The sequence below is a fragment of the Erinaceus europaeus genome, chromosome 4 (genome assembly GCF_950295315.1).
Source record: "Erinaceus europaeus chromosome 4, mEriEur2.1, whole genome shotgun sequence".
Taxonomy (NCBI): domain Eukaryota; kingdom Metazoa; phylum Chordata; class Mammalia; order Eulipotyphla; family Erinaceidae; genus Erinaceus; species Erinaceus europaeus.
Window position 1 is genome coordinate 20,087,081 of NC_080165.1, and position 14,166 is coordinate 20,101,246.

The 14,166-nt window shown below is 50.0% G+C and overlaps 1 protein-coding gene across 2 annotated transcripts; it reads right to left on the reverse strand.

Annotated features, from left to right (window-relative positions):
- Positions 1–219: 219 nt before the first annotated feature.
- Positions 220–13,305, reverse strand: EIF3D (eukaryotic translation initiation factor 3 subunit D). Of its 2 annotated transcripts, none has more exons than XM_060188888.1 (15): positions 13,287–13,305; positions 10,069–10,201; positions 9,730–9,775; positions 8,369–8,505; positions 7,459–7,544; positions 6,684–6,756; positions 6,022–6,134; positions 5,017–5,149; positions 4,233–4,380; positions 2,941–3,071; positions 2,181–2,266; positions 1,940–2,069; positions 1,315–1,457; positions 835–1,118; positions 220–367 (listed from the first exon to the last, which is right to left on the reverse strand). In XM_060188888.1, the coding sequence occupies exons 1-15, from the start codon at positions 13,289–13,291 to the stop codon at positions 354–356; spliced, it is 1,662 nt and encodes a 553-aa protein (XP_060044871.1). In that variant the 5' UTR covers positions 13,292–13,305; the 3' UTR covers positions 220–353. The 2 variants fall into 2 exon arrangements, with proteins under 2 accessions (XP_060044871.1, XP_007519423.1); XM_007519361.3 differs by lacking the exon at positions 13,287–13,305 and adding an exon at positions 13,024–13,176.
- Between the last annotated feature and the right edge of the window lie 861 nt (positions 13,306–14,166).

Here is a 14,166-nt window from a genome sequence, read left to right on the forward strand (position 1 = left end):
TTAAGTGCAAAGACCTGGCTTCAAACCCCCTACTCCCCACTTGTGGGAGGAAGCTTCTTAAGTAGTGATGCAGGTCTGTAGGTATCTCCCTCCCTCAGTTTCTCTGTCCTATCGAAGAGAAGGAAACAAAAATGCTGTGTCTTCTCCTCCCTTCACCCAGGGCTGTTTATTGGGGGAAAGGAAGGGCTACGCTACATTAACATAGAGCAGGACAAGGAAGAGACTGAACAGACTTATTGTTTATTCTGTCTGTTAAGTGCCAGAGAGCAGGAATCCAACATTCCACCGGGCATCCGAAGTCCTTCTGGTTGATCTGCTGAATTATAAACTCCAGCTCCTCATCGCCGTCTGGTTTAAGCTTCTTCCTCTGAAAGGCACAGCATTTTGGAGCAATGAGTCATCTGACACAGAGCACTGCCCACTTCCTCTCACTCTCCTCTCTGAATCTCTAGTAACCTGCTCATTATTTCCATATCTTCATTCAGATCTCAAGAGGGCTGGCAGGCCTTTCAGTCACTGGCTGGTTAAAGGAGAGAAAAGGCTTTAAGCCTTTGTAACTACCTGGGAGCAGGTCTTTTTCTCCCCTACTAGGAGCTTCCAACACCTTTCTTTCAATGCTGCTTCCCAGCCCTCGCTCCCTCTTCTCCAAGCCATCCATGTGATTTACAGGCTCTCGAAGCAGCTCCGGGAGCCAGTGGTTCCCACTCCAGAGACAGCCAAGGGTGAGACAGCTCTCATCTCAGAAAAATTCACCTCATTATTAAGATCACTGTAGATACTTGGTCTCCAGTCTGCCTAGCGTATTCTAGACTTCAGAAAAAGGCTAATACGAACCTTCCTCCTCCTCCTCCTCCTCCTCCTCCTCTTCATCATCCTCGTCAGAACTAAAGGTGCCATCCGGCAGGCTGTAGACACGGATGACCTGCTTGTTGGGGTCCTTGAGGATGAGGTACTTGCCCTCCTCCAGCTTCATGCAGATGTCAACGACACAGCGCAGGATGCCCCAGGCGTTCTCTACACTCAGGTTGATCTGGCTGGCAAACTCATTGGGCTTGAACTGCTGGGTGCCCAGGATGACATGGCGTGAGGAGTCTTTCACGTGGTACCGGGACACATACCTGCAAGAAAGGGGCATCAGTGGTAGGGGTAGGCCCACAGCGGCCCAGCAACCCTTGGCCCAACTTTTAATTCACTAGCGACACGACACCTGCCTTGATGGCTCTCAGAAGGAAAAGGTCTGAAAAGGCAAACCCTCACCTCCCTTCCCACAGACCCACCCTCTAAGGTGACTTTACAAGTGGAGAGGAATCTCACCCAAGCTTGAGGTACTCAGACCCGGCCAGCAAAGCACAGCAGGTCCACCGGGCCAATTTGTAGCTGTTGTTCTTAAGCTCGGTGGCAATGACAGCCCCTCGCTGAGAGTCCAGCTTCTGGCGCCAGTCAACACCATTGCAGTGCTGCAGAATCAAAGCCGTGGTCACAGGGTGAAGGTGGGCTCCTCATGCCCAAGCCCACAGGTAGACTAACGTCACAACAGAGGCAAAGAACAGTGCAATTCCTCTCTTCAGAAGAGCTCACCTCGACATGGACACACAAGTCAGAAAAGGGTCCCATCTTCTAGGATAGGCAGAGGCCAGCCTTTAGTGTGTGTGGTTTTTAAAGAAATAAAGGGTTTCGCAGAGGAAGTGGAACAAGTAACCAGGAGGAGAATGTTGGCTGGCAGAAGCAGGGGGTGGCGTGGCCTGAGAGACATAGTGGGAAAACAGCCTGCTCTCTTCTCAGTGAGGAATAAACACAGAAGGCCAACAATCTCTAGCAGCCTGATGTGTAATACTAGGGGAAAACACAGGCTTGCAAATGCCGGCTCCTGACAACATGCCCCATAACCTGAAGTGAATGCAGATGTGGGTGTCCCAACGAGGACAGAAGTGGACCTCACCCTAGAATCCCACTCGTTGAGGGTCTTGATGTTGATGAAGGACACTTCCCCGTTGGCTCCCGTCATGACGCCATCGTGCTCACAACGGACAATGAGATCAATGTCATCCCCAAGCTTCCACCTTCGGTAACTGCAATGGAGAAGAGAGTCGTCTTGTCAGGCCAAAGTCGCAATTCTGGACACTTCTGAGCCTAGGGCAAGTCTGTGCACACCCGCCCCGCCCCGCCAAGAGGCTACATACCGGTAAGCGACAGAGGCGATTTCATTCTTATCCATGTCGTCCTCCACAAATGGGTTTGGGTTCGGGAAGTTGTATCTTTCCTTACCCTGAATAAAAGTGACAAAGGGTGTTGTAAGTCAACTTGTCACTGAAACCTACCATCAGCTGGACCCTCAGCCGCTTATTTACAGCCCTGGCCTGGTCCCTGGAGGGCACTGTAGCCCATGTCCTTCTAAGTGCCAGCGCCTGAGTGCCACAGAACACTTACTGCGATGGGCTGGCCACACACCTCCTCGTGTGCTTTACTAATGTAGCAGACCAGCGCACAGTCTGTATTTATTGTTTACATGGCCCCGTCAAATGAATCGCCCAAAGGGGCTGCAGGGACTTTGTCCTGCTCACTGTGAGATCCCCGGCTCCCAAGCAGTGTATTTGTTAAGTTGAAGGAATCCTCACAGTATGTCTACACAAGATGAGGACTAGTCCAGTCTTGCCAGAACAATGCTCTGGTTCTTTCCCTCATGTTGCCCCCCCCAACCCCCTTAAGTGCTGGTCTAGTTGTAATTTATCAGAGATATACTCAGTATCACAGATCTCTGCCTTGGTAGGTCTAGGGTACAAAGGCAGAGTTTGACCCCAAAGCCCAATACTGAATCTCCTCTGTGACAGGCCATCTGTCCTGCTCCACCCCACAGCACCAAAGCACGCTACAAAGGTGGCGTTTGATAAGCAGTGGCTGAGGAGAATCAAATAAATGCTTGGATGAACACCCCCTTCTCACCATCCTCAAGCACTGCTGCGAGAAGTTGTGGTTGATGTAGGTTGCTTCCATGGCCAAGTTGCGAGGCGAGTTGAAGGAATTGCCTTCATCTTGAGGGGGCTCATTGGCCGTCTCACTCACTGTCAGGAGGTCTACAAAACAGACAACATGGTGACCCTCCCACCCAGGCTCCCATGATACACATGGTGATCCACATGACAGGTCCTTCTTTCAAAGAGCTTCCAACTGTATTGCACCAAACTAAGACTGGGGTGGGTGGGTGGGGAGAGCACAGGTCCTGGAAAAGGATGGCAGAGGACCTAGTGGGGTTGTATTGTTATGTGGAGAACTGAGAAACGTTATGCATGTACAAACTATTGTATTTACTGTAGAATATAAACCATTAATCCCCCCAATAAAGGGAAAAATAAAAAAAAAAAAATTCTGAAACTACAACAATGAATTTTAACATGAAAAAAGAAACAATCTTGTTGTTAAAATTTTGGATGGCTCCAGCTGGCCGGGCTAGCTTCACGGGCGGGTAACAGAGACGACCAGACACACGGCTGGGCAGGGAAGCTGTATTTCTTTATTCAGGAGGAACTATTCATAAACTAAGACAAACTAATCACCAAACAGAACTCTGCTGTCTCTTTGCGGCGGCGCAAGCACTCTCTCTTTTACTCTGGAACTCAGGAACCCTCTCCCTTACTCTCGAACTCAGAAACTCTCGCACTCTCGCACTCCGGAACTCAGGAACTCTGTCACTGGGGAACTCAGGAACTCTCGGACTCCGGAACCCTCTCCCAGGGTCCCTTGGGGCGGGGCCAAGCAGGCCCGCGAAATTAACAGGACTCATCCAATTCTCTTGGAGGGGGAGGGCTAGAACAAGCCAATGTAAAGCATACGACACAATCTCTTTAAAAAGCCTTATTGATTCCTTAGGAGAGTATCTGGATTTGTTAGCTTTTTCTCAAGGAGGAGTTAGGCCGCATGCTTGGAACAGTTGTTTTGTTTCACTATAATGTTTTCCAGTGACTTGGTTTTCCTTCATAGCAAATGTGTGTGTGTACTTTTTGCCTTATACAAGTACACTGAAATTTTAAACAAAAGGCAGACATATTAAATAAATGCTAAAGATGATGGTGTGGAGAGATGGCAGAAGTCAGGAAGTGCTATTCAAATGATTAACAAGTGAAGGTTCCGACACAGCTGTGAATGCATTTCCCCTGCATTTCCCAGTACCAGGGGACTGCTCTAAACCAACTGAGACACTCGGGGCCTCGGTGCTGGTTCTCAGACAGGTTTCTTACCAAAGTCAGAGTTGTCCCTCTTGTCAAAGAAGAGCTTGGACCCGACTCTCTGGACAACGATGTCCCAAGAATACACGGAGCGCGTGCAGCTCATTAGCGTGGCCAGGATGGCGTCGGTGGCAAACACATTCCCCTGGGTTTTAGCCAGCTGCAGTGAGAGCAAGGAGCGAGGATACCGTCAGGCCTGACCGCCTATCCTCACAGGGGAGCTCCTCTGTAAGGGGCTCGGTTGCGCATGCACAGACAACACGCAGGCACATGTGCCAGTGCACCTCGCGCTGTCTTGCGAGACGGCAGCAAGTTAGCTGACCAACTTGTTGGTGGAGTCAGTGTGCTGGAATGCATAGAGCTGCAGCTCACTGCCTGTTCACTACATCCCACGAAAAGCGTGTCCTCACCGAGGCATGTGCTGAGTACATTCACAGGAAGAAAACTGAGTTTCATAGAAGTGAGGCCGGGAAGCACAGTTGAACTGGATTTGAGTTCTGCTTTGGTCTACAGCCATACCATCCTGAACACGCCCGATGTCTGATCTTGGAAGCTAAGCAGGGTCGGGCCTGGTTAGCACTTGGATGGGAGTTCTGCTTTGCCTGACACCACTGATGACTCAGACTTTCTCTACATCTAACCCTAAGCCTGACTCAGCAGAATCTCAGCTAGAGGGATTTTCGGGGCCTAAATAATTCACATATATGCCCATGTCCTCTATTCTTTCTAAGGTCTCAGCTCATGGAAGCTGGCAGCATCCCTGCAGGCGTGGGGGAACCAGAAAGGGGGCACACACCTTTCGAATGACGGGGTCGTCGGTGGTGGTGACTGTGTGGAAGATCCGCTTGATGCTCCGCAGTGGCTTCTCACTCCTCGTGGTGACGCGGTCGAAGGCTTTATCATAGTACTCCAGGGCCCCGCAGCACTCGCTGAGGGACAGCGGGCAAGAAACACAGAGGAAGGTCACCTACTTTCCCCCCTTTAAGCCACAGAATTTGAAATCTTCTATGTGTGAGAGATGCAAACAAGGGGGCCGGGGAGACAGCAAAATGGTTAGTAAAGGACTTTAAAGGAACTTGTAGCTTCAAGTTCCCAGGTTCAATCCCTAGCACCACCATAAGCCAGAATTGAGCAGTGCTCTGGCGTTTCTATGTCTTCCTCTCTGCATCTAGCTCGTTAAAATAAGGTAAGTAAATTATTTTAAAAAAAAAGAAAGAGAGAAAGAAAGAAAACCCAGAGATGAAAACAACGTCTCTGCTGAAAACAGCAGAGAAGCCCCAGTGCTCTCAGGTCCCAGCACCATCCCCTCGCCCCCAGATGTGGCTCCACGGAACAGGAGAGACATAAGCTGACTCCACGCAACCTCCCCATTTTAGAGACAGGGCAATGCATCAATTGTGAAGCACTCGCGCACCGAGTGCTGATTCCTCTCCAAGTCATCTCCAGGTGTTTACACTTTAAGGTGCAATGAAGTGCTTTGAAACATCAGGAGAAGCTTTGCTTCTCCTCAAGAATTGTCCTTCTTGTCAAAACTCAATTTTTTCTCTTTGGCTCAGGATTCCAAGAAGCTAAAAGAAATTTGTAGTTTAATAATGGCAAATTTCCCTTTCTTTCTTTCCATCTGCCAAAAAGACATAGCTAAGTTTTTTATTTCTCAGTTGCTCAGTGCCAGGAAACCTGAAGAAACCTCAACTTCACTGTTAGTAAACTTCTCTGCTTTTCTCTTGTCATGACTCAGCAGCTCTACTAGCAGCCGGCCCTCACAAGTGCGCACTGCTAGGCAGCGACAGTTGTCACTTACATGTCCTGCGGCTCTGACACCTCCAAGTAGCGCATTTTCATCAGCTGAGGAAAATCCATTTCCTCTTTTACCTCCCAGTCACTACGGACTTCCACTGAAGAATCTCGGGGTTTCTGTGTGGAAGACAATCAGAGGGGGAAAAAACACAAGTGGGGTTAAACACAGGCAAAAGACTGATGAATAAAAAGACAAAAAAACAAAAACAACCCCCCCCCCCAATATACCCTGAACAATGATTATGTGTGAGCTGTTTTCTAAGATGAATTCCTGACTTTTAGGACTCAATAAGATAGTCTACTTAGAGGACCGAAAGGTTCCAGAGCTCAAATAAAACTGGGAATCCCACTCTGAGATGCAGTGAAATATGGCATCTCTTGTGAACCACCCATATAAAGGAATTTAGTAATAAAAACGGACAGACAAATGCTACAAGTGGATCAACTTTGAAAACTTGCTAAATGAAAGGTCACAAACACACAGAGGCACAAAGTAGACTGATAATAGCCTAGGGATGGGAGTAATGAGATATTCTAAAATTTGCTGTAGCAATCAATGACTGCACACTCTGAATATACTAGAAACCACTGCGTTTCACATTTTAAATGAGCGAACTCTATCTCAACAGACTTGTTACAAACCAAATTCTGGTACAGACACACTACCTGAGACTTTTGGTCCCATTTCTGTCTCACTCCAAACTGTTTCTGGAATTTTTTCTGCAGACGTATACGTTCTCTGAAAAGACAAGAAAATCATACTTTCTGTGCAGCTTAAAATTAAAAAAAAGTGAGATATGTTTTTAATGGGGGGTGGGGTGAGGGAGAGGGCTATCAGAGCTCTGCTCAGGCACATGGGAGCAGCAGTGATCGGGCCTGAGGCCTGGGGCCTGTGAACCCTGTGCCCTCACACTGTGCTACCTCCCCAACCCGAGCAGTTCTCCAGTCTGGGGTTTTTCAAAAGGCAGCACTGTCTCTCACTTTAGCTAGGTCTCAAGCTTATCACAGATCTCTCTGAACTACGAGAAACAGACCCTTAGTAAAAAGAAACACATCAAAAGGCTACACTGTAGGAGCTAGAAGTGGCACCCTGAGCCCCAACATCAACAGCTATTCTATCCACCTGCAGCCTGGGCAGGGCAGCGCAGCTGGACTAAGCAGTTCGAAGCCCAGGCAACCTGAAGACTTTCTTTGTACTCACTCGTTTCCATTCAGTGTACCAGTGGAAGTGATTTCTCTTTTGTGCTCTTGCCTATATACTGGCCCTTGGAGATGATGCTAGGGTTAAAACAGTAGCTTAACCATCACTAAGAATCTATCCCTCCCCCCTTTTTTCTTTGCAGCGGTGGGAAAAGCAATCCTTTCTGCTTTGGCGTAGTGATTTCAGATGATGGTCTGCTCGCCCTAGGAGGCGTTTGTTCTGGCAGGATGAGGCCCTCACCTCTCTTTCTGCTTGGCACTCTTAGGCAGGGTCTGCAGGTTGAACTGCACCATGTTCCGACGATCTTTATCTCTGCGGAGGTTCCTCTGGGAATTAGGAAGAAAAAACCACCCATGATTATTTCTGTACATCTCGCTGACAATTGTCAGCACTTAACAGATCTTTAGAGTAAGTTTAAGGTGCAAAACCCAAGTTGCACATTTTATAGACTCAACAGTCTGCAGGTGTTAGTAAAGTACTTGGAATCAGTTTAGACTTCAAGTCTTATCTTTTTTAACTGAAGTAGGTTTACTGGCTTTTTAATTAGAGTTGCTGAGTTTGCCTTTTTATTCAATATATGTGGCCTGACTGGCTCATCAAGTTAATAAAGTACACATAGCAATTAGGTGACGTTAACGACACAGATGCTGCTATTCCTCCCCCCAGTCTCAGGCATGAAAGCTTGTTCTGTAACCACTGGGGCTATTTCCCCGGCCCCAGCCACTCCTTTTTAGTCAGCACAAACATCTATTCCCCAACCCCCAAAAGATTTTATTTATTAATGAGAAACATCGGAGAAAGGGCCAGACACCACTCTGGTACATGTGCTGCTGGGGACTGAATTCAGGACCTCATGCTTAAGAGTCTGATGCTTTATCCACTGTGGGGGGGGGGGGGGGGATTGAACCTGGGTCTTCAAAGCCTCAGGCTAATGTCTATTTGCATAACCATCATGCTATTCCCGCTGCTCGCAAACATCATTCTCAGCACAAAGTTAAGATGTATGAGTGAGCTGCTGATGGACAGACATCTTTGCATCCTTGGATCTAGTGATTAGCTGCGTCTTCCTCCCTATGGAGCAGCATTTTCCAAACAGGCAAAGGCCAACAATAATAGACCAACATGGTCAGACTGCTGGAGACTGACCTACCTGTGCAAACCGCATTCGGTTCCGCTGGTAGGCTGTCTTCTGTGTGCGCGCCGTGTCCACCAGCTGGAAACTAGATTCATCCTCTTCGTGGAAGTAAGCATACTGACTCCCACCACCAAACTGAGAGGAGTACTTGTCTGGAGGCAGAGGTGGCAGAGTGTTTAACAACTACTACCCAGACACTACAGATAGACACTGGTCTAAAGGTCTGCGTTCGCCAGGGGGTTCTCTAACACGCAGTATGGCAAACACCTCACTCTATAAAACCTACCATCTTTATAACAAGGCCCCTCCCCATGAAGCGTGCGCACACATATACAAACACATTCCCCACCCCCATCCCACTCTCTAAATCTGAAGAGGCCCGGCCTAAAGAACTTTCTGGTGGCCCAGGAGGTGGGTAAAGTGTTGCACGGGTCTCCTCCTCTCTCGCAGGAGAGGCAGTACCGGCTCTAGGAACCACCACCGCCGTCCCCCGGGGCCCATGGCAGGCACGTCCAGTGGGTTAAGATGCACCTTCTAGCTACCTTTAGTCACAGGTAACCTCAAGCTTGTATTTGGGGGGCGGGGAGTGTCGGGTGGTGGCACACCTGGTTGAGAGGATGTTACAATGCACAAGGACCTGCGTTCAAGCCCCTGGTGCAGGTAAGCAGTGCTATAGGCGGCTTTCTCTCTCTGTCTGCCCTTTTCCACGTCAATTTCCCTGTTTCTAACCGACAAATCAATAAATACATTAAAAAGAAGTTTATGGGCGGGGGAGACAGCATAATGGTTATGCAAACAGACTCTCATGCCTGAGGCTCCTAAGTCCCAGGTTCAATCCCCACACCACCATAAGCCAGAGCTGAGCAGTGCTATGGTGTTTCTGTCTCTCTCCCTCTCCCTCTGCATTTCTCTCAAAAATAAATAAATGATTTTTTTTTTTAAAAAAAAAAGAAGTTTATATTCCAGGGTCTCACCAACTCTGTAAATTGGTAGACGCCCCACCAAGGATCTTCCTAAAAGCAGGGTTTTAAAGCTGAGGCTATTGTTTGGCCTCACAGGCTCAGCAAGTACCAAGCATGGAGTGAAAGCTGAGAATGTGTCCAGTACACCTGTAAAAGGGGCGAGTGGCATAAGGGGGAGAGAAGAGCACCCACGATCACACACACATTTCTTGTAAGTGCTTCAATTTGGGAGCTCCTTGGGGGGAGGGAGTATTTATATACAGTCAACACCTGTGTTGCAGAACATGCCCCCCCCAAACTAAGACTCATCACTGGCATCTTATTCCCATTCCAGAACACCCTCAGATGGAGCTCATTAGAAAAGGCAGGAATCTCCGGCCGGCCCTGGTCTCCGCCGCCGCAGGGAACACTTACTCGTGTATCTCTTATCTTGGTATGTGGCACCCGTCCAGTCTGCCACCTAGAAAGAGCACCAAGGGAAGACGGGTGTGAGCCCACCAGGCAAGGTCCTGTTGACCCAGACTCCCCCGCAAGTGGGGACACAATAACGGAGAGGAACAGAGGCACACAATGCCTTTGTTAAGTGTCCAGCCCTCTCCTGACTACTGGAAGAATTCAGAGGTCGTCACCTTTCTCAGCTGGTGGCCCTATAAGGAACAAGGGAGTTATGCTTCTGAGAGAAAAATGAAATAACCCTGTGGAAAGTAGCAGCCACCACTGAAAGGCTTCAGACGCTCGCTGGCGGGGAAGTACCTTCCCCAGCCGGTCTCCTTTGCTGAAGGGCTGGTAGGGCATATCTCGGAACTGCTCCGGGACGGCGCAGGGGCCCCAGCCTGAGGGGTTGTCTTGAATCACGGGGGTCATAAACTTCGCCATCTTCAAAAACCTTAAACAGACAAGTGATTTAAGTAGCTGCACAAAATATACTCTTTCATTCGACACAAGCTGATATAATAAAATTCAAAACAGGCAAACCTGATCCACTGAGCTTTTACCAACTTAACCGTTGGCTAGCACATAATATTGTCAATACATAAGTCTCAGGAGACTGCTAGCAACTGACTCACGACGTCTGATGTTTTCATTAGAACGTCTCTGAAATGAAGCAGCATCTTATTCCTGACGGGGTGTGAGACTATCACTGAGTTTTTCTCAGTGTCATACGAAGGAGTGGTGCTCCGTGAAGGAAAAGGAAATGCCACCCCCCCCCACTAATACCATCAATGGTTCTTAGAAATGCCTCCACTGGGAGTCGGGTGGTAGCGAAGCGGGTTAAGTGGCATGAAGCGCAAGGACTGGGAGAAGGATCTCGGTTCGAGCCCCCAGCTCCCCACTTGTAGGCGGTGAAGCAGGTCTGCAGGTGTCTCTCTTTCTCTCTCCCTCTCTGTCTTCCCCTCCTCTCTCCATTTCTCTGTCCTATCCAACAATAATGACATCAACAACAACAATAATAACTACAACAACAATGAAAAACAAAAGATATGCTTTCACAGCAAAATACTATACAATTACCTTTCAGATTTGCAGAAATACATTACTGCACAGAGTACGGAGGACCCCAATCCTAAACTACCCTGTCCTGTTCTTCCCATTTTGTCAGCAACGCAAATCTTCACGCAGATCCAGAGGACACAGAATCAAGCAAAAGGCCTCCGTGAAGACAGAGCGCACTTGGGCCATAAGTTGGCGCACAGCAGCTACTCATGAGTTGAAGGTGATGCTATCAGCATTCCTACTTTCCAGCTACAGTTCAGGACTGCAAATGCCAGCTGACGAACCCAGCAAGCAGTCAGTCCCCAGAGCCCTGCTCGGCTACAGCTCCTCTCGGGACAGTGGGCACCAGGCTTAGAACAGACACCCGCCTGGCAGCTCAGTATCTATGCATTTATCACCTACTGTTACCCCATGAACATGCATGGGCCACTTTCCAGAAACAACTTTTGAAGTCTGGGCAACAATTAAAAAAATCCCAGGGGGGTGAGGAGACAGCATAATGGCTGTGTGAGTTCCAGCTTCAATTTCCAGCATCACCATAAGCCAGAGCTAAGCAGTGCTCTGGTCTCTGTAATTCTCATTAAAACAAATACAATTTTATTAATAGAAACAGGAATGCTGCATTCAGCCAACACTCCCCAACGTCCTAGGATGGTAAGACTGAAGGGTCAAAAGTGACACCTGGGCGACAGCTCAACGGGATGAAGCTGGGAGCCACCCACCACCTCTAAACTTAAGTGGTGTTACAGAGAAAGGGCAGGTGGAAAGGCATCACGCGCATCAAACATTCGCTGTGTCCCCACTGCCGTCGGGCACCAGACCAGCTCGCGATCTTGAAGCGCATCAGAGTGAGGCTGACTTGACCCCACCCACCTGGCCCAGGGCCTGTCTACTGCTACTTAGCTCTGGAGCCCGTGTGACCTCTGCATCCCTGTCAGTCTGAGCTCGCAGTCCATGGCCACAGCCAGAACATCCTCGGCGGCACCATTTCAGGAGCCGTCTTTCTGGAGCGGCAGAGTAGGGTGACCCAGCCTCTCTCCAGAGTGGGGCAGTCCCTGCCATTGCTGCTCTACAGTGAGGGCAAGGGCCTGAGAGGCCCACAGGAGGGCTTATGCCAGATGTTTCTGACCAGTGATGACCAGGCACCAGGACAGGTGCCAGCACTCCAACATCTCCATTTTACAGATAAAACTCCAGCTGAGGGCGGGGGTGCGGGGTGGATAGCACAATGGTTACGGCAAGTGATTCTCATGCATGAGGCTTCAAATCCCCTGCACCAGCATAGGCCAGAGTTGAGCAGTGCTCTGATTTAAAAAATAAAAACAATAAAAATAAAATTACAGCTGAGTCAGATCAGTTGACCTGCCCTTCATTTGGAAATAGATTTGGTTTCCAGGAGGAAGGCTGCCATGCTGAGGCCCTTAGACTGCACCTAATACAACACGGGCGTCTGGAAACAGCTACGAGCAAACAAGCCCCCGGCTGATCGGAGCCCGAGGAGGAACCAGGCCCAGGACAAGGCCCTCACCGGGTGGGACGCAGCCCCCTGGCACCAGCACGCGGGGTGACAGCGGCACCGGCCACGGCGCAGGACAAGCAGGGACCCTGCGGCCCAACTCACGGTGCCATGTGGGTCAGGGGCGGCACGAGAGCCAGTAGGTCAGCAGTCCTCGGGAAGAGGGATCAGAGATGCTAAAGTTGTTTCTTTTTCTCCCCCAAACCCCGAGCACTGCTCAGCTCAGGCTTATGGTGGTGTGGGGGACTGAACCTGGGAGCTCGAGTCTCTTTGCAGAACCATCAGGCTGCCCCACCCCACCCCACCCCGCCTAATCTTCCATCTTATAGAGAAAAAACGAAACCTCTGAATGGTGAACATTCAAACCAACGCCGCCCAGCCTGGCAGCCCTCTGTCTATCTCAAACACCCAGGGAGCCTTTGGCCACTTAAATGGAACCGGGGTTTTAAGTGACACTGTCAGGTTCTCCCAGCCCGGAAGCGGAGTCGAGGGCCAGAGATCCCGCCGCAGGCCGTGCCCCAGATCCCTCTCCGTGTCTCCGACCGGGGCCCCAGCAAAGTTGATTCCTGCCCCGCCCAGCGGAGGTACAAGCAGCGACAGAGGGGACGCTGAGAGGTTTCTTCCGGGGACCCGCGGGGTCGGACCCGGTACGAGTCTTCTCCGGAGGTCCATCGCACCCGACGGGATGCGCCGCTCACCTGCAACTGCCTCGGCCAGCCCGGATGGGGGTGGATGGAGCGGGTTAAAGACCGCGCCACTAGCTGCACTCCGAGCAACCGGGAAAGGAGCGAAGCTGCGTGCGCAGCGGCCAGCGCCGCAAACCTGCCGGCGCTGTCGTAAACGGTTGGGCGGCGCGACGCATACGCCGTAAAGCAAAAGGCACGCCGGAAATTCGTCCCAGCTTTTTGCGAGGTGTACTTATCCCTGACGCTAGAGGAGTGTGTACTCGCACGTCACTTACGTCATCCGGCGACGTCCCGGGAGGGCGTTCTAGATTTTTGAGACGTGGCGGTGGCCTGCAGTGTAATAGAAGCTGGAGCCCGGGAGCGGCTGGTTGCCTCTTTATATCCCATAATGCTTTGCGAGGCGCCGCAACCCTCTGTATCCCACAATGCCCAGCGACTCAAACTAGTCACGTGGTTTAGGGCTCCCAGGTTGGGGCGGGGTCTATGTGACGCTTTGGCTGTTTCGTGTCTGGCTGCGACGTGATGGTGTGGGGCGTCCTGCAAAGTTCCCGTTTAGTTTAGGAGGGTCGTCGCCTGATTGCAACTCGTTTCACTGGAGGTCTCGAACTTTTACCCTACTCCAGAGATGTCTAGAGTTCTGTCTTTAAAAAAAATGCAGATTCCGGGTGTGGCGTTCATAGGTTGTGATTGCAGCACGTGTGAGCTGGAGGCCCGGGAAGCTGCATTGTGAGCAGGGACCGTGATGTTGAAGTGGCTGCTCGGGGACGATGGGCTTTGCAGCTGTGCTTTTTCACAGTTCCCAGCCCCCGGAGCTTGTCCTGGGATCCTTCTGAGGAGTTTCACTACAAGAAAAGAGGTTTTGGGGCTGTAACTTATTCAGAATTCCCTCCCTCCTTTCATTTCCTCCCTTCCTTCTAGAAGCAGAGAAATAGTGAGAGAGAGAGCACAGCACCGAAGTTTCCTGCAATGCAGCGAGGGCCGGGCTTGAACCTGTGTCGGCTACATAGCAAAGCTGCCCACCATCCAAGTGAGCTATTTTGATGCGCTGGACACTCGATTTTTTTTTCTTTTTTGGTTAATTAGGTTTATTTAAATATTTTATTAATAAGACAGAGAAAGAAACAGGGAGCCACTCTAGCCTTATGTGATGCCCGG

Coding starts and splice junctions, on each gene's coding strand:
- EIF3D (XM_060188888.1), bottom strand. Junction 3,072..4,232: donor GAGGGACAACTCTGACTTTG/GTAAGAAACCTG, acceptor TCTGTTTTGTAG/ACCTCCTGACAGTGAGTGAG. Junction 1,119..1,314: donor TCTGAGTACCTCAAGCTTGG/GTGAGATTCCTC, acceptor CCTTTCTTGCAG/GTATGTGTCCCGGTACCACG.